This window comes from Vigna radiata, chromosome 7, assembly GCF_000741045.1.
Source record: "Vigna radiata var. radiata cultivar VC1973A chromosome 7, Vradiata_ver6, whole genome shotgun sequence".
In the NCBI taxonomy this organism is placed as follows: Eukaryota; Viridiplantae; Streptophyta; class Magnoliopsida; order Fabales; family Fabaceae; genus Vigna; species Vigna radiata.
In genome coordinates this window covers 37,125,157-37,144,887 of record NC_028357.1, presented here as the reverse complement: position 1 = coordinate 37,144,887, position 19,731 = coordinate 37,125,157, and the positions used below count along the sequence as shown (strand labels likewise).

Here is a 19,731-nt window from a genome sequence, read left to right as displayed (position 1 = left end):
AATGAATCTGATTGTGAAATTGAAAAGGTGAAGATTCTTTTTAAGGACTTGGTAAGAGAGTATGAAATGTACATGAAAGGTAAGAAGTCAGTTTCTTCATGTCAAAATCCGAACATAAGTGTAGGTCAAATTGTTGATGGAAGAGAAGATGCTTGAAGGAGAGATTTTGCAAAACACCAGATTGCAAAGAAAAATGAACCATCAAATTATAAGTTAGAACTTGATTATTACTTGGAAGAACCGACACTACCTGATTCAGATGAAGAATTTGACATTTTAGTTTGGTGGAAGACTAATGGATTAAAATATCCAATCTTACAAATGATTGCAAGAGATTTTCTAGCCATTCCTATCTCAACAGTTGCTTCTGAGTCTTCTTTTAGTATTGGTGGTCGATTTCTTACTCCACACCGGAGTAGATTACACCCAGACACTTTAGAGGCATTGATGTGTGTTCAAGATTGGCTATGGAGTGACATAGAAGGTAATTAAATGAACAGTTCAGATTTCATATTTATATTCATTCAAATGATTGTCTATGACAAACGATTTATTTTCCTTTTTCAGGTTCTTCAAAATTGAAAGTGGATAACATGAAGCTTAATACAATACTAGAGGAGATAATTGATGATAATGTTAGTAGTTTTGTTTATAATGTTTTAATTTAATTTTATTAATAATGTCACTTTGTCATTGATTGATGACTTTATTTGTATTTATTTATTTCAGGAATTAAGTGGTCAAAATGAAGATATGGAAGAAGAAACATAAATCTTGGAATCTTATGTTTAGAACAATTATTTTTAAAATTACTTGTATTTGGATACATGTTGCACTATTAATTTTTATTAATTTGAATTTATGTTTTAACTTTTATTTACTTATCCATTGAATTTATTTGGATATATGTTTTAAATATTATTTGTATTTCTTTTTTGCAATTTAATTTGGATTTTATTTAAAAACTTAAAAAATATCCAACGGATATCCGCGGGTTGAAAAACATCCGCGGGTTGAAGACGGATATCCAACGGATATCCGCGGGTAGAAAAAAATCCGCGGATTTTTTTTAGGCGGATATCCGGCGGGCAGCGGGTCGGGTTTCGGGTACAATTTTATCCGGCGGGTCGGGTTCGGATATCACACTATCTGACCCGAATCCGACCCGTTGCCATCCCTACTTATGAACCAGTTGTTTGATCTAAATTTTGTAAGTTATTGAGTAGTATGTCATTAGCTTTGTTAGTTTGAAAGGTAATCGAACAAACCAACTTATGGTCGGATAGTGGTGGTTATATAAGCTAACTTGTGACAGGGTATAAGTAGTTAGATAGGTCGACTTATGATCAGGTAGAAGCAGTCAGACAGGCCAACTTAGGACTGGGTAGAAGTATTCAAACAAGTCAACTTATGACTGGGTAGAAGCAATCAAACGTTGTACTTACAAGACCTATTGTTGTCAGGTACAATTAGTCAAACAATTCGACTTGTAGCTAGGTAAAAGTTATAGATAAGTTGACTTGTGGCTGGGTAGATTACCATTAGCTTTGACAGACGACACATGATACTGGTAGGAGGCATGCAATCAAACAAAACTTAACTATCAACATGACATCCAATACTGGTTGGGAACACAGTCCTTAACAAGTGACACATGACACTAAGTAGGTAGTGCATAACCTTTGGCAGGTAGTAGTCGACCTTCGACATGTGATACACGACCCTTAACAGATATCACTTAACCTTCAACAGATAGCACTTGACCTTCAAGATGAAATATATAACACTAACCTTCGACCAATAGCACTTGATTTTCAACAAGCGACACTTGACACTCAATAGGCGACATCAGACTCTCAATAGTGACATTCAATTTTGATAATCAATATTTAGTTTTAATAATTAACATTTAATTCTCATTATTTATAATATGTTATGACCTTATTTATCCGAAAACGTAATTAATGTTAATAAGAACAAAAAGTAACTAACCGTTTACAATATAATATCATAAATACAGTTAAAAATTGTACTTAGAATTTAACTATCAAAAGGAACTGTTCTGTGAAGAATGATTAAAAAAGATGAATCGAAAAACATTAAACCATGAACTACTGCTAATAAAATGGGTAGGAAAGGACTAAAGTAACAAATTTAAGTTTGAGAAAGAAAAATTGAGTTAAATGAAGTAAATAAAAGACATATTCAAAAGATAAAACAAAAGAGTTGATAACTGAAAAGGAGGGATAATCGGTTAAAAACCAAAATACTTAAGACAGATAAAAATAAAAATTTAAGATATTTGAGATGTTATTTTTATTAGATTAATTGGTTGAAAAGGAGATTTAAAAATTAATAAAAAAAATATATATTTTTTTCATTACTCCACCTCCACGTGAGAAAACGATGTCCGAAGTTTTGAAAATACCGAAATTGTCCTCCGTAGATGTTGAACAAAGGGTTTTGTTTGTTCTCTCATCGGATAAAATAAACACACTGACCCATCGATTCAAAATCGCACGGAATTTGATAACAAGGAAAATTCAAATTCACCCATCTCAAACAACGTAAAACTTGTTCATAGATTCGATTCAATTCAATCCAATTCTCCTTCTTCTTCTTTGTTCTTGTTCCAGTTCTTGAACTGACCCAGCTCAACTTCTCACCTAATTCTTGGAATTCCGAAAAAGCCCTTTTTCTAGTCACCAAATGTCCCACTCTTTTTCCTCCGTTTAGCCGCCACCACCCGCTGCCGATCTCCGCCAAAGATGATCGTGCGCACCTACGGACGCCGCAACAGACCCCTCTCGGGAACGTGCTCGGGATCCTCCTCGCTTAACGACGACGTTTCGGAGCCCTTCTCGCAGGAGACCGGCGACCCTCTCTGCGCCTTCGCCTTCTCTTCGCAGGACTCCTCGTCGCAGCATTGGCCCCTCTTCGATTCGGAGATCGACGATTTGTGTGCAGAGAGGGAGTCCAAGCGGGCGCGGGGCGGGGCGGAAAGGCGCTTGGAGGGGGCTGAGGGGATTCCGGCGACGTCCACGCTCATGGAGGCGCAGGAGTTTGGTGAGATGATGGAACACGTCGACGAGGTCAATTTCGCCCTCGATGGCCTACGCAAGGGACAACCTCTGCGGATCAGAAGGTCGAGTTTGGTTTCGCTCTTGACAATTTGCTCCACTACGCACCAGAGGAGGCTTCTCAGGACTCAAGGGTGTGTCAATTTCTCTCCAACTTTCTTCTTTCTTGCGAATCTGAAATGGGTCTTTTGTCTTGCACTTGTTCTTAGTGTGTGTGTTTTTATTTAATTTATTAATTTTTCTCTGTTATTTTTTTGGAAAGTTTTTTGGGTTTGTTTTAAAATTTTAAATTTGGAAGGGGAGGAGCGATGGGCTGGTTTTTTAATTTGTTGGCACTTTCGAATGTTGGGGACGACTCAGGAGCTGTAAATTTCTTTGTGGGTTTGACTAATTATTGCTTATTTACTTCTGCCTGAGATGAAGAATTGAAAGGGTAAATGTTTTTTTCGGTTTTTGCTTTTGGTATTATCATTGTTGTTAAGGTAGATTTGATCGTGAGATCTTTGGCTACTCTTTAAATGGAAATGCGAGTTGAAGGGAGATTAGATATTTTACCGATTTCAAGGATTGCGCTTGTTTATTTTACTTAATGGACTATGTTGCCGTTTATTTGTTTACGAGGTAATCCCGTGCCCCTTTTAGCTTGTGATATTAATCGTGGCACCATGTATTGCCAGTGTTTTCTTCTGTGGTCGAACCCGACCCAACCCGGATGTGCTGAACCCTAAGTTTGCTTCCCACTCTGGCCACCCGATGTGGGCGCCTTTCTTGCTATTTGATACAGTACTAATAGTTGTGTAGAATCTTCCGTATCAAGATTAATGAGATTCTAAGGATTCATAATATTGTTGTTATAATCGCCCCCAGTGCTATGTAACTGTCAGTGAGTGAGGCGGAGTAGTATTTTCTCGAAAAAAAAAATTCTCAATTAGGTTCTCGAAAATTTTAGTTACCGAATTAGTTCCTCAAAATGTTTTTTTTCTCAAAAGATTAGTTTCTCAAAAATGCTTTTTTTTTTTTTTTTTTTTTTTTGGTAATCGCTCAGTCCTTCCAAAATTTATTCCTTCGTAGTTATCAGGTGTCACAACTTTTGTCTTCCACAGGGATGGAGATGTTCTGACATTTTAGATCTTTGGAAAGCTATTTGGTGATAGATTTAATTTTTTAATGACTACTTTGGTTACAAAACCTTTGGAGGACTAATGAGATGTTTGGTGACTAACTGAAATGCCCTTTCTATGTCCATAAATGTTCATTTAGACTGAACTTTAAACTGAGTGCATGGATTGAACTCACTTTTATATTAGAAATATACTTCCTGTATGAATGTTTAGCTGATGAATCCGGATTTTTATGCTGTATAGGATGGCAAAGACAATAACCAATGCCATTTTGGGTCTCAATCTGGATGATTCTCCCAGCAATCTTGCAGCTGCTACCCTTTTGTACATTTTGACCAGTGATGTAAGTCTTCTTTTGTCTATGGAAATGCAGATATTGGATTTTGAATAATGGAAGAAGCCATGAGCAATACGAGCATTACTGTTGCATATTTTAGTCAATACGTTTTTGTTTCAGGGCCAAGATGATCACCTCCTTGAATCACCTGGTTGCATTCAATTTCTAATCAAGTTTTTAAGACCAATTGTCACCACAACCATTAAAGACAAAACACCAAAATTTGGCTATAAACTTTTATCATTGCGTCAGAATGATGACATGCTAAAAAATACGACGGGAAGATTGGATTCTAGTTCTTCTGAAGTTTTTTCCAGAGTACAAGAAATTCTAGTAAATTGCAAAGAGCTAAAAGCTTGTCAGAATGACAATGGGGTGGAGAGACCGGAATTATGCCCAAAGTGGTTAGCCTTGCTGACAATGGAGAAGGCTTGTTTGTCTGCTATTTCTCTTGATGGTATGTAAAGAACATTCATGTCCACAGTTTGTATTATTGGCTGAAGTTCTTTTCCTTCTATTATGATATCATGTTCTTTTAAATTTCAATGCCATTTTTTTGTGCACAAAAATAATTATAAATAATGAAATTTGTTTATGTATACCAGTATTTAGTGTTTAGGATGCATTGCTATCGACTTTATATGTCATCCTGATTCTGAATTACAGATAAAATTAATTAGTTCTCGGCACAGTGGTGCTTAACTTGATGGAATCTGTTTTTTTATATACACATTCTAGGATGGTGATATATTCTGATTGCACTTTAGTGGTATTTGTCTACGTGGATTTCTATCCCAAATTATTTCAAGATTTTACAGTTTTCACTTGTAAATTATGATTTATGCGGTATTCTTTCTCTACAACAAGTTATAATTCCTGTAAGCAGTTTATGCGGCCTCTAGTTGATCAAGAGCTCACTTCAATCAGCTTTGTAATGCTCCGGTGGTCCAATTTGAATGTGTGTGCATATATATATATATATATATATATATATATATATATTTATATTGAAACATATTCTGAGTATTTTGATATGTTATTTTTATATTCAGAAACCTCAGGAGCTGTACGGAAGACTGGTGGAAATTTCAAGGAAAAATTAAGGGAGCATGGAGGACTTGATGCGGTCTTTGAAGTCACCATGGATTGTCATTCAGATTTGGAGGTGTGAGCTTGTATGTTAGTTCATATACATGCTTTACCATATTTTTAGTAGACATGACTTTGACAAAAAGAAAGTGACAGACAGTTAAACAGTGTTTTCTTGATCTTACATGAGATATTTATTTTGCTATCAATAACAGTTTCATTTATTAGCCTCTTTGGAAAGTTCTCTAAATCACATTTTTTTGGTAAAGCATATTGTATGGCAATAGGGGTATTTGGGTAACATTTTAGAATTCCAATTAATTCTGCTGTGAATGAAATTGGTTTTGATGAAAAGAAATTATTTACTTTTCTGTTAAATAGGTTCTTGTTGTGGAACTCGATTAAGGAGAGATTTTACATTTTCATATAAAAACATCATTTGCTCTAAATTCACTTAGAAAATATTCTTAAACACATTTTTTTTTAACCTTAATTCTTTCAAAAATCAGTTCTTTAAAATTACTTCTAACTGAATTGTAATCAAATGCACCTATATTTGCTTCCCCAAACAATTACATGAAAACTCTGGATTTCTCTTTCAGAACTGGATGAAGGATAGTTCTCTTTCTACCAAAGGTTCAAGAAATGACAAACGAATCAAGAGCCTAACCTTACTTCTCAAGTGCTTGAAGATAATGGAAAATGCTACTTTCCTAAGCAATGACAATCAGGTTGACATGTGTGTTATTTGCGTGTTTAATTAAAAACATGTTTGTTTTTTATTTTTTTTACAGGTATCTGCATCGTGTTATTATGCATGGTGCATGGTTTATTGCATTCGTAGCTCAGTAAACATGTTAATTTACCAATAATTTAATCTTAACATTGACTCTTTCACTGTAGAGTCATTTGCTTGGAATGAAAAGAAAATCGAGTCCTCGGGGTCCCCCAATTTCTTTTACAGAGCTCATCATAGCTGTCATAAAGGTCCTCTCAGGTAATGATCATTGAAAGGGGTAACCTGATGCTTTTTCAATCTGTTCCTTATTAGTTATTTTATTTTCAGCTATCATGTTTGTTTGCTTTGATTAGTTTTCATTTCTTGTGGTTCTTAGTTTTTCCTCTCTCTCTCTCTCTCATCTCTGCTGAAAATCTTCTTACATGTAGATCTATGTTTACGTCGGTGTGCCTCTACTGCATCCAATGATAATAAGTCCTACGACCTATTTTCTATGGCCAGTCATGATTCTGAATTGGATCAGCTCAGAGACTATAAAGGTACTAGATTGTTATTATATGCTTGGAGTTTTAAGCAGAAATTAGCAAAACCATTTTATAACCTTTGTTCATGCTCTTATCCTTTTATCTGAGATAGGATCTATTTCTTGAACTGTTCCCCCCCTTTAGGAAATAATTATTGTCTCTTGCTCTGTTTTTTCTATTAAGTTGCGGATATTGATAGGCCTCCATTATTGAGGCATATGACATTTGGAAAGGGGCAGGAAATAGAAGGTTAACACAAACTGACATGGATGAAGAGGACATGATAGTAAATAAATGGATTATTTATGTCAAAACCTGGAGCGTTACTGAATGCTGAGATGACAAGGAATGATGTGAGGTGGAAAATCTGTTGAGGAGAATGAAAATTTGAAAGGGAATAATATATTGCATAGTGGACATGAATTGAGAGGAAAAAGGGGGATGGGCCATATCTAGAGGTTCTGCTCATGTACATTACTCTAGATTAATCTTCTATATTTCAACAGTTTCTTTTCTTGAATCATAAGAAGCTATTCTCCATTGTTTTGTAGTTTAGTTTCAACCAGTAAGAAATATCATTTTCTTTATTATTGAGCTTTTCAGGCTTACTATAAGGATTTAACATTTAAGATCTCATCTCATCAAATCCTTGATTAATTTCTTTTTGTCTTCATATGGTAGGAAATTATTCCTTTAATTCAGAACAGAATTGAGCATCAGAATTGGGGTTGCTAGTATTTTAGCTTTCTTACTATGCTTATAGTCCACTTTTCTAGTTGAATTTGAAATCTAGACTCATCTGGCAAAGTATTTAAGTTGAGTCCTTGATCTATACTGATGATCATGTGTGGACTTTGACACAGAATTTGCTCTGTCTATACTCCTGCACTCCTTTCTCATAATATGAATTTTTTCATTAGGCAAACTTTATGAGAAAATGTAGTTTTGTTCAGGATGTAGTAATCTGTAGAATGACCTTCATGGTTGTGCCTTATCCTTTATTATTCTGTACATTAGTGTGATAAGATAATTTGATTCCCATTCTAACTAATGGAAGACACATTGGCTGTGACTTACTAGCGTAGAAATAAGTTAGTCTTCTGATTTTCTGAATGCTCCTTCATTTGAATTTTGCAGAGAATGAGACTTTATCACATGGTTCCGATAGAGAGTATCATGGAGCAGAGAGAGGCTCTTGTGTTAAGAGTTCAAATGCCTCTCAGATCAGCCGAATATTGACTTGTAACCGGTTGGAAAGTTCGCTGTCCATTTCTGAAACTCCCAGCACTTCAACTACTGATACTTATTCACTAAAGATGAGGGTCAGTTCTTCCACGTCTGGGTCTTGTAGTGGTGCATCAAAGAGTTCGTACTGTAAAACGTCCATGATTCAAAATAATTCCAGAAAGAATGTTCGCTTTATGGAATCTACCCCAGTTGTAATATTGGATGATAGCCAAGATCCCTTTGCATTTGATGAGGATGACATTGCACCTTCTAAGTGGGATCTGTTATCAGGAAAACAAAAAAAGTCACATTCTAAAAAGCATGTGATAGCAAGCAGAGGATTCGAAATTGAATGTCAATCTCACACCGCTGTTAGCCAACAAGAATTAAGTAATGGAGATGTCAATTGTCCCAACTCTGATGTTGGTGATGAAAAAGATTCTAGCATTCTAACTGACTGCCTTCTTACTGCTGTAAAGGTATTTATATCTGATTTAGTTTTGTTCTTTGTATCATTTAGAACACTCATCATGTTTGAGTACTTGAGTGAAAGTAGAGGACTTGCTTCCCTGGCAAACCATTTGACAGTTATTCTTTTTAGTGGATAGTTACAATCCTGAGTTTTCTATGCAACTGTTATACACTAATCCTTTGGAGAAATATCTGCTGGATATATAGGACCTATCTATAGAACTAGAATATAGCGTGTCCCTCTGCCCTCTTTTGTTATTCTTTTTCTCATAGGAGATGATATCATGTTTTTTCTCATGCCAAAGTTAGTTACAATTTCACTAACTAATGTCGTCTCATTCTAGGTGCTCATGAACTTGACCAATGACAACCCTATTGGTTGCCACCAAATTGCTACCTATGGAGGACTGGAGACCATGTCTATGTTAATTGCCTGTCATTTCCCTTCTTTCAGCTCGCCTTTGTCCTTTGATCAGATAAAAGAAAATGCTGCCGGAAATACCAAAGATCCTCAATCTGATAGGCATCTGACTGATCACGAGTTAGATTTCCTTGTTGCTATTCTGGGCCTGCTTGTAAATCTTGTTGAGAAGGATGGTCATAACAGGTAATTTGAAAACCTTCCTAGATGGCTGTTCGTAATGAACTAATACAGCTACATGAACGACAGATTCACCTGTTTTCTTCTTTGAGTGTTTTTTCCTTGTGTAATTTTTATTTTGAACAATTGAAGGGATCCATTCACTCCAAAAATGAGTCTTGGGTACTTGTTCCACTAAGTAACCTTTTATACGATTTGAATTAAACAAATGGGATTGTTGAATCGTGTGATAATGGGTGAATTGTTTATGCTTATTTATTCTTAAAAAAGTATTTTTTTTTTTTATAAAATAAGCAGATTTATACCTTTTTATGTGTTTGTCTAATCTGCTTATTTAGGAAGAGTGTCTTCCTGCTTTTTTTAGAAGCATATCATATCTACTTATTAAACAAGTGATTTTTTTTATAAATTGCATATTTAAAAAATAGTAAGATAATGTGTGAATTTATTTGTGCTTATTTATTGCTAACGAAGGATTTATTTTAATAAAATAATCAGATTTATGCTTTTTTTATGTGTTTGTCTAATCTGTTTATTTGAAAATTAAGCGTCTTCCTGCTTTACTTTTAAGGAAGCATATCTTATTTATTAAATAAGTTTTTTTTTTTTATAAATTGCTTATTTCAGAAATATTTATTAAATTTAACCAAACTAACCCAATATATTACTGATCATATATACTAGATTTTAAATAAATTAGGCATATGTTACAAAAGTACACTGACCATAAGAGTGAAGTGTTCACTAGTTTTTTAATTATGTGATTTTTTGTTAACTGTGTGTGTGTGTGGAAATGTGTCTAGTGAAAATGCTATTCTTAATAGAATGAGAGGAGCGAATTTTGGTCGTACTATGATCAAGAGAGTAAAAATTAGAGTAATATTTTTTGTACCATTTATTATTGCATGATGTCAGGATCATAGGAGTTTTGTTTGATTACTCTTTATGTGGTGGGGTGTTTCTATGCTTTTATTCTATTTTTCATAATTATAATGTCGAAAAAGGATTCTTACCTTCTTCGTTTCTTCTAGAAGTGTTTCATCACTGTGCACAACTATTGAATTGTAGTGACATTGCATTACACTTTTCTTTTACTAATAAAAATTCACAATTTAACCCATTTGGTTTGGTTTATTTTTGTTTATGAATGAACAACATGCTAACTTTAACTTTGAATTATGTGTAATTTACAACATGCTAGTGGCTTTATGCAGATCAAGGCTTGCAGCAGCCAGTGTTCTGCTACCTTCCTCAGCAGGCTTGCTTCAGGAGGTTCGGAGGGATGTTATTCAGTTATTGTGCTCCATTTTCTTGGCTAACCTGGGTGAAAGTGAAGGAGATGGGGAAGATAAGCATTTGCAACTGGTGGGTAGCATAGCATGTTCAATTTTTCTGAAGAATTCTTGGGATAGTTATTGTTTTTGTTGCATTTTTGTTCTGTATGTATTGGTGCATGCTTGTGAGAAGCTTGGAATATCATGAAAATTAGCAATGGTGTATCCTCTAAGTGGATAATCTATTGCTAATCTTCTCAACTTGTTTCCTGTATCATGTGTGATGGTTCAGCATTATCAGGTGATAAAAAACTGTTTTTGTTTACCATCAAGCTGAAATAGTTACAAAAAATACCATCAAGCAGCAAGTAAAGAAAATTGGGTGCTGGGATCATGCCTCACTTGATTGTTGTCTGATGTGGATAATGCAATGGGATGCTTATGGAAAACAACTAGCAATTGGTTTCAAACTTCCTAGACACTGAAATGTTTTTCTGATGTATATTACAAGCACTTGAAAAAGTTGGCGTGTCTTAGTTTTGTAATGTATATTGTTTGCTATCTATATGTATCTTGAATAATCTTATGTTGCATCACGCAGAACGATGAGGCAGCTGTTCTACAAAGTGAAAAAGAAGCCGAGAAAATGATCGTGGAAGCTTATTCTGCGCTGCTTCTGGCATTTCTTTCCACTGAAAGGTTGTTTTCTTATAAATTCTCAATTGTTTTGTTGTATATCTGAAGGCCTATAATTTACTTATTTTCTTATGTTACACAGTAAGAGCATCCGTGCAGCAATTGCTGACAATCTTCCAGACCAGAACTTAGCAACTCTTGTACCTGTGTTGGACAGATTTGTGGTATGTAGCTCTTGAATAATTATTTTGCATCATGGGGATGAAAATGTGAAACTTGCTTGGCATTATTTGTTAGACACTACCTAATTCTTTTCTTTTCTATTTAAATTTAAAGTATTAAAAACTGACTTCTTTGTGCCTTGATCTGCAGGAATTCCATCTATCTCTGAACATGATTTCCCCGGAGACTCATAAAGCTGTTAGCGAGGTCATTGAATCTTGTAGAATTCGATGAAAGCTGAATGGGAAAACACTGTACAGCCACAGCTTAATTTAGGGTTTGTTGTTATTCCACCGAGTCTGACCAACTTTTATTCTCGCTTCACATCGCTTATACCCTATTTTTATATCACCATGCTGGTGATGTTGCTGAGTTGCTTGTATACATACAAAAGTCAATAGTGAGCATAGTTTGTGTGTAATCAATAGTGGTAATTTTTTTCTCAATATTCTTCTTTATTCATTCATTTTCTTGTATTGGAAGCTTATACCTCCTTCGTTTCCTTCATCTTCATGCAAGCAGCAGCTTAGTCACTCTTGTGTAACACGATCAATCTATCATTATTAGAGTCTTTCCAATAAACTTCTTTAATATTTAATGATTTTTTCGATAAATTAAAAGCTCCTCATGCATAAAAACATCTTAATTAACTGATGTTGTTTAATATGTTAAAAGTAAAAGCGTTTTTGGAAAAGTATATCTAAATATACTGTCGTTATTCCAATCACTTGTCACTTAATCATATTTAAACGTATAATTAACTACGCATATTATTTAATAACTTTATGATAGTATTAGCCATGATATTACTATTATTCACAAATAAATGTAATAACTTATATATTCCTTTTTAGTATTTATTAAAAGGAAAAAAAAAATTCAACAGTTTTTTCTGATAATTATTAAAAGAAATTGTTAAAATATCATAAAAGGACAGATAGTACAGTTCCACCGAACCTAGTAACTTTTGGCTGTATCTAACCTCAAGTGTTTGATATCATGGTCCCACATAATCGCTCCGTATTTTAATTGATGGATATCCCACGTCCACGTCCACTCTTATCTAAGCCTAAATTATAGGATAAAATGATATTTTTTGATAATATTTTTTTAATAATTTTTTTAACAATAAGGCACACATTATCACTGATCTATTTAAATTTATGTTTAAAAAATATTTAAAATGAATATATTAAAAAATTGTTAAAAAAATATTGTTAAATTTTTTTTTTCCTAAATTATATGAATACAAGTCGCTATATTTTTTATTTTGTAAGTAAATTGTTAAACTGAGTTAATTAAGATGATACACATTATTATAACAAAACTAAAATACACATTACTATATAAAAATAAAACAAAACTTATGCAAAAAATGTTGAACCAAAGAGCAACTCAAAAACATTAAAATGAAGATTATTTAATTTTTCTATTTAACGCTTCCTTTAAAAGCGGATGATGTTTTCTTCAAAACCACGTTGCAATCACACAAAGCTTGTAATCATTCCAATTTCGAAATGGATTTGTTCACTGTCTTCCTTCTCTGCCTTTCTGTTGTTTTCATCATCATCAAACTGTGGTCCAATAAAGCAACAAGCAAAAACTCACCCCCTTCACCTCCAAGGTTACCTCTACTCGGTAATCTCCACCAACTTGGTTTGTTCCCACATCGCACACTCCAAACTTTGGCTCAAAACTATGGATCTCTCATGCTACTACACTTCGGGAAGGTACCAGTGCTTGTGGTCTCATCTGCTGATGCAGCACGTGAGGTGATGAAAACTCATGACCTGCTCTTCTCAGACAGACCACAACGTAAGATGAACGATGTCCTCTTGTACGGTTCCAAAGATCTGGCAAGTTCTACGTACGGGGAATACTGGCGGCAAATGAGGAGTCTGAGCGTTTTGCACCTTCTCAGTAGCAAAAGGGTTCAGTCCTTTCGCCGTGTGAGGGAGGAGGAAACTGCCAGAATGATGGAAAAAATTAGGCAGTGTTGTCGTGATTCGTTGCAGGTGAATTTAACTGACGTGTGTGGTGCGGTTACGAATGATGTGGCGTGTAGAGTGGCTCTGGGAAGGAGGTACAGTGGAAGAGAAGGTGGGGGGTTTGAGAAGCTGTTGTTGGAGTTCGGGGAGTTGTTGGGTGCTGTGTGTATAGGGGACTATGTACCTTGGCTTCATTGGGTGAGCCATGTTAGTGGTTTGTTTCAGAGAGCCAATAGAATTGCCGAGCAGTTGGACCAGTTTATAGATCAAGTGATCCAGGAACATGTTACTAGGAATGGAAGAGATGGGGGTGTTGATGTTGATTCTGGGGACTATAATGATTTTGTGGATGTTTTGCTTTCGGTGGAAGAGAATAACGCTAACACCACCGATTCCCTGATTGATAGAACTGCAATAAAGGCTTTGATACTGGTCTGTAAGAAAACCATCGTTTTCTTTTTCCATTCTTTCAACTTCTGATCACTGATATTTTCATTTGGAGAGTTTATTATGTCTGGATTAAGGTGCTATTGGTTTGTTATTGAAACATTGCAAATCTAGGAGGTTTTTGGGGACTACAAGTTGTTTTGTAATTTTGATTTGTTTTGTTTTGTTCAGGACATGTTTGTTGCTGGTACGGACACCACTCATACATCACTGGAGTGGACAATGTCAGAACTGTTAAAGCACTCAAGTGTGATGCAAAAACTGCAAGAGGAGGTGAGAAGTGTTGTTGGTAACAGGAGTGGTGTAACTGAGGATGATTTGGGTGAAATGAAGTACTTGAAGGCTGTGATCAAAGAGAGTCTTCGGCTTCATCCACCACTTCCCTTAACAGTGCCTAGGAGATGCATGGAAGATGTAAAAGTGAAAGGGTATGAGATTGGAGCTGGCACTCAGGTGTTGGTGAATACATGGGCCATTGCAAGAGACTCTTCATGTTGGGAGCAGCCTCTTGAGTTTAAACCAGAAAGGTTCCTAAGCAGTTCCATAGACTTCAAAGGACATGATTTTGAGCTTATTCCATTTGGTGCAGGAAGAAGGGGATGCCCTGGAATATCATTTGCCACAAAGATTGTTGAGATAGTAATGGCAAACCTTGTCCACCAATTTGATTGGTCATTGCCTGGTGGGGCAAATGGGGAGGACTTGGACATGTCTGAAACTCCTGGCCTTGCTGCTCATAGAAAATTTCCTCTTCTGGCTGTAGCGACTGCATATGAGAGAAATTAGTATATAAGGAATCAAGTAAAACACATGACACTTTCATGCTGTGAAAATGGATCTGTGTGGTTGCAGGTTGCTCATATGGTTGACACTAGAGTTTTATCTATTGGAAAAAGATCAAGTTCTATATGTCACTTATCGATAATAATGTTAATCATCATCTTATAAAAGTGAGGTTCAATTAGATCTGAACTCATTTTTCAATTTGATAAGAGTGTCTGTTCAGAATTCATTAAAAAAAAAAATTGTATCATAACCTTATATTGATATATTATATATTAACTTTAAATAACATGTTGGTTATGCATTATGAGTTTAGCTATACGTTGGGATGATCTCACTCGTATACAATACAAGAATTATATTGCTTAAAATTAATCAAACTTGATTTAAAAAGTAAAAGTTTGAAATTCTTTATATCCTTAGATTCATATTTCGGTCTTTATAGTTTTAGTTGATCTAAATATGGGTTAATTAAGTTTGATTTAAATTTGATACATTCAATTTGACATGACGAGGAATCTGTTTAATTTTAATTTGATATGGTCTCGATTTGATATCTTAGTTCATGTAAACTTAACTAAGTTTGATTTAATTTATCTAAGTCTTACCTGGATCAAAGTTGATTAAAACTTGACCCAAGTTTGACCAATGTAACTCAACATATAGTCAAAATTATCTACACAAGATTATATCCTAACTCAACTTGAATTGGACTTGGATAAATTTAAATTTACTTGAGTTTGGATTGACTCAGCCAGGGTTAGGTCAAGGTTGACTTGGTTTAACTAAGTCTTAATTGTGCTGTGCTCGATCTGGTATTGATTGAACTAAGATCCACTAGGGCTTAACAACTCAATTGAATGTTGATTGACCCCAACTTGAATGAGTATGGACTCCTCCTAATTCGATTGAATGTACATTTGATTTTGCTCAAGCTAAACCTAAACTGACTTAATTCGATTAAGATAAACTTAACTTGACTTAATTTAGGTCCAAACCAACTCAACTCATTAAAGGCCAACCCTAATTAATTCAAATCATGCCTAAACCGATTCGTATTAATCTAAATTCATATCAATTTAACTCGACTTTAATATAAATTAATTTGAATTAATCTTACATTAATTTAACTTAATTCTATCTTACTTAGATATGATTCAATCTATTATTTTATAGTTTGAAATAATTTCATTAAGCATAAATGAGAATATTTTTACAAATATAAAATCAAAACAATATTGAAAATAAACAAATAATATCATTGACCACTAAAAATATCAATATTAATACTTTTTAATTTTTAACGACTATTTGATATTGAAAAAACATTTTTTTGAGTTTAATTATAATTGAAATTGTTTATCTAAAAAAGTAAAAATTCATTAAATGTTAATTATCTTATCTAAATAAATTTCTAAAAATTAATTTAAAATAAAATAAAATAAAATTTAGTATATTTAAATATTTTAAAAATTATAAAATTTTCTAGCAAAATCCAAAAAGCAAACTACTCTATTATTTATACAAAGTCTTTAGTTAGAAGATGTATGGGACAAAATCAAATTCAGTGTAAAGAAGTTAAAAAAGAGCGTATAAATTATATTAACCCTTTTTTTTCAAGTTGATTAGGTAAGATTCTTTTTCTTTTTTATTTCCATGTCGTTTAAAGATCTAAATGACATGGGCGATAGTGTTCCTATTTAACAATTTTATTATCTCATATAATTATTATATAATTAATTATATTATTATTGTTCTCATGTTTATTATTATTAATGTTAAAAAACAGATGTTATGTAGTTATTTAATTATTTAAAAGCACGTGGTTGTAAAACAAAATTGGAGATAAAAAATATTTATTTATAAAACTAAAGGACCAAAAGGTAGTTACAAAAATATTTTATTATTATAATTTTTTATTATTTTAATTCCTACGACCAAATGGTAGATTTTTTATTATTTTAATTCCTACTGTTTAAATGACTAAACTAAGAAAGTAACTAAAACAGTATTGACTTTCATGACATTTCAGAAGAGTGATGGATCGAATCCAGCACAAGTTCGTGAAGGTTGGTGATGATCTCAATCTCCATGTCGCAGAAATAGGAAGTGGTAAGAATCAATCCAACGCCGTCGTTTTCAACTTATGCATTTTGCTTCCGTTGTTGATTTGGTCTGTGTTGGTGTTTTCAGGTCAAAACGCCGTCGTATTCTTGCACGGTTTCCCTGAGATATGGTACTCGTGGCGGCACCAGATGATAGCCCTTGCCGATGCTGGATTCAGAGCCGTCGCCTTCGATTACAGAGGCTACGGTCTCTCCAGTCCTCCACCTCAACCCGATAAGGCCACCTGGTCCGATATTCTCAACGACCTCCTTCATATTCTTCAAGCTCTTCATCTTCCAAAGGTACTCTCTCTCTAAAATGTCTTTACTCTGTTGATCGTTTCGTTGATTTTGTTTAATTTATTTTTTACGTTTGTTTCAAATTGCAACTTCTTGCTCACCATGCACTTAAGAAAAATGCTACGAATTCATTATCCGGTGACACACTTCCTCTAGGTAGCTGAGATTTTTCAGAAATTAAGAAATTTTGTGAGTCTTATATCCTGTTTAATAAACTTTTTATAATTTTTAAGTAATAAAGTGTTTATTAAAGAATGTGTTGGTAATACTTCTCGTACTCTAATGATCGTTTGCCTTAAAAATTCATAAATGGGTGGCGTAGACTTACGTACTAGGACTTATTTTGCATCTGATTCACGATAATTCTAAGACCAAACCAACGAAAAAATTTCGGTGTTAAGTGAGGATTTGGGAAACTTTTTTACTTTATATATCCGCTACCGCATTGATTTTTTTCCCCTTCTTTTTAGAATATAATTAATCAGGTATGAGATTGTTAAAGGTAGAATTTAACTCGTACTGTAAATTCAACCTAACCACCTTTTATTACTTGAGTAAGATCAGCGGGTTGATGAGGTACTATTGTAGGCACGAAGGGATGCCACCATGTAAGATGACTAAAATGATTGTATGCTCAACTGTTGCCTAATTCTTTAACACCCTTAATGTACTTTAGGTGTTTCTTGTCGGGAAAGATTTTGGAGCTCGTCCTGCATATCTATTTTCCATTCTACACCCTGAAAGGGTCCTGGGCGTTGTCACGTTGGGAGTTCCATATGTCCCGCCCCGCCCCTCTGTGTATCACAAATTCCTTCCTGAAGGCTTCTATATTTTGAGATGGCAGGTAATTTTAAAGCAAAAAACTTAGATGCGCATGTACTTCCATAAATTTTCTTGGTACTGTTTTTTTAGATGAAATTTCACCTTAGTAATTGTAGACCTTTAGTGCAATCTTTCGCTATACTGATTATCATGAGAAGCTTCCAATTCTAATTGGAAAACAACAACATTTTGTAGACTTTAAATTTCTTTGCTCTTAGCATGATGACCTTTACTTATGTCACCGTAACTTTGATTCTATCTATATCAGGAACCTGGAAGGGCAGAAGCTGATTTTGGACGCTTTGATGCAAAGACTGTCGTGCGAAATGTTTACATCCTTTTCTCAAGAAGTGAAATACCAATAGCTAATGAAAACCAAGAGATCATGGATTTGGTGCAACCTGATACTCCTCTTCCTGCTTGGTTCACGGAGGAAGATCTTGAAACATATGGAGCCTTGTATGAGAAATCTGGATTCCAAACTGCATTGCAGATTCCATATAGGTGCTAGCTTTTGTTCTTTCTTTGCCTTTTTTGTGAAATGGGTTTTCTTGCTAGCACAAAACAATGAAAGCGAATCCTGGACTCAATTTTTTTTTATTCGTGTTAATGGTGTATTTGCATTGCAGGTCATTAGGTGAGGTGTTTAACTTACCAGATCCTGTGGTTAAAGTTCCAGCACTTCTGATAGTGGGTGGCAAGGATTATGTTCTGAAGTTTCCAGGGATAGAGGATTTAACAAAGGGTGAAAAAGCAAAAGAGCACGTTCCCAATTTGGAGGTTACATTTATCCCCGAGGGAACTCATTTCGTTCAAGAACAGTTTCCCGTACAGGTGAATAAATTTATCCTTGACTTCCTTGGCAAACACACCTGATAGTAGACTTAAGCGTGGAAATAGCAGCCACGAATGGTCAATGTTATGTGAATGTATGGGATGAATCTAAATGATCTGGAGTTTTCTAAAATGTGCCTGTATGAGTTTTCTGATAAATAAATAAATAATGGATTTTTTAGTTAGTAAATAAATATACAGTGACATTTATTTCTTTTGGAAGCGAAGAAAATAGGATACATTTTATTGAAAAGATTTATGAAATTCATCTATTAGTTCCTTAAGTTGGTTAACATTTGACGTGGTCGAAACTTTTTGTTCATATTTAGTGTCAAATTTGATAAACCATCTTCCATATACGTTACATTCTTTGCTTCCGTAGCTTCCATCCCACACATTCTAAGTTGCACGTCTTGGACACCCTTTCAAATTTATTATACTAACATTAAATATTAGCATAAACTATATATATCTTTCTTTAATTTTAATTTAATTGCATGTTTAATAATAAGGAAAATGCCTATCTATATATATATATATATCTATATGGGTTTGCTAACTTGCGTACGCCTGTTTTTCAGTTGGTACATTTTAGCAATGTGTACCAGGTTTCAGTAGACAAAAATACCCTTATATTATGAATTCTAAGTTTTAAGGTTAAGGGTATTTTAATAATTTTCATTCTCANAATTAAAAAAATAAAAAAAGAAACTCCTAATCCCTTATCACCTCACTCATTCCTCTCAATCTTTCTCTTTCATCCCTACTCTAGCCCTAATTGAAAAAAATAAAAAACATTTGTCTTATTTTAATAATTTTCATTGTCAAAATTAAAAAAAAAAACTTCAAACCCTTACTCATCTTCCATTCCTCTTAACCCTTTCTCCTTCATCTCTCTCACTCAACACATATATTTCCTCTGTCATCTCTACACTAGCTCTAACTAAAAAAACACTCATTATTAAATAGAATAGTTAGAGAAAAAAAATACTTACATAATTTTTCTTTATATAATTATAATAATANTTACATAATTAAAAAAACACTCATTATTAAAGCACCTAATTTTTTCTTTATATAATTATAAATAAAATTTCAAGATTTAGAATTTTTATTGTTTGATTTTATAAT

General features: G+C 34.0%; 3 protein-coding genes across 3 annotated transcripts; all 3 read left to right on the top strand.

Moving 5' to 3' along the window:
* The first annotated feature begins 2,465 nt into the window (after positions 1-2,465).
* LOC106768155 lies at positions 2,466-11,787 on the top strand. The gene is made up of 13 exons (XM_014653136.2): positions 2,466-3,214; positions 4,445-4,544; positions 4,659-4,995; positions 5,591-5,703; positions 6,230-6,358; positions 6,531-6,624; positions 6,795-6,905; positions 8,028-8,596; positions 8,933-9,195; positions 10,404-10,554; positions 11,065-11,162; positions 11,242-11,323; positions 11,472-11,787. The coding sequence occupies exons 1-13, from the start codon at positions 2,769-2,771 to the stop codon at positions 11,553-11,555; spliced, it is 2,577 nt and encodes an 858-aa protein (XP_014508622.1). The 5' UTR covers positions 2,466-2,768; the 3' UTR covers positions 11,556-11,787.
* Positions 11,788-12,779: 992 nt separating this feature from the next.
* On the top strand, positions 12,780-14,740 carry LOC106765601 (cytochrome P450 71A24-like). The gene is made up of 2 exons (XM_014650278.2): positions 12,780-13,741; positions 13,928-14,740. The coding sequence occupies exons 1-2, from the start codon at positions 12,839-12,841 to the stop codon at positions 14,540-14,542; spliced, it is 1,518 nt and encodes a 505-aa protein (XP_014505764.1). The 5' UTR covers positions 12,780-12,838; the 3' UTR covers positions 14,543-14,740.
* Positions 14,741-16,534: 1,794 nt separating this feature from the next.
* LOC106767199 (bifunctional epoxide hydrolase 2) lies at positions 16,535-19,013 on the top strand. Its single transcript, XM_014652037.2, has 5 exons — positions 16,535-16,651; positions 16,733-16,947; positions 17,621-17,788; positions 18,035-18,270; positions 18,396-19,013. Exons 1-5 carry the CDS (start codon positions 16,579-16,581, stop codon positions 18,640-18,642), a joined length of 939 nt encoding a protein of 312 aa, XP_014507523.1. The 5' UTR covers positions 16,535-16,578; the 3' UTR covers positions 18,643-19,013.
* Positions 19,014-19,731: the final 718 nt, after the last annotated feature.

Coding starts and splice junctions, on each gene's coding strand:
- LOC106765601 (XM_014650278.2), top strand. CDS start 12,839: ATGGATTTGTTCACTGTCTTCCTTCTCTGCCTTTCTGTTGTTTTCATC. Junction 13,742..13,927: donor CAATAAAGGCTTTGATACTG/GTCTGTAAGAAA, acceptor TGTTTTGTTCAG/GACATGTTTGTTGCTGGTAC.
- LOC106767199 (XM_014652037.2), top strand. CDS start 16,579: ATGGATCGAATCCAGCACAAGTTCGTGAAGGTTGGTGATGATCTCAAT. Junction 16,948..17,620: donor AAGCTCTTCATCTTCCAAAG/GTACTCTCTCTC, acceptor AATGTACTTTAG/GTGTTTCTTGTCGGGAAAGA. Junction 18,271..18,395: donor GCATTGCAGATTCCATATAG/GTGCTAGCTTTT, acceptor TTTGCATTGCAG/GTCATTAGGTGAGGTGTTTA.
- LOC106768155 (XM_014653136.2), top strand. CDS start 2,769: ATGATCGTGCGCACCTACGGACGCCGCAACAGACCCCTCTCGGGAACG. Junction 6,359..6,530: donor TCCTAAGCAATGACAATCAG/GTTGACATGTGT, acceptor CTTTCACTGTAG/AGTCATTTGCTTGGAATGAA. Junction 11,324..11,471: donor CTGTGTTGGACAGATTTGTG/GTATGTAGCTCT, acceptor CTTGATCTGCAG/GAATTCCATCTATCTCTGAA.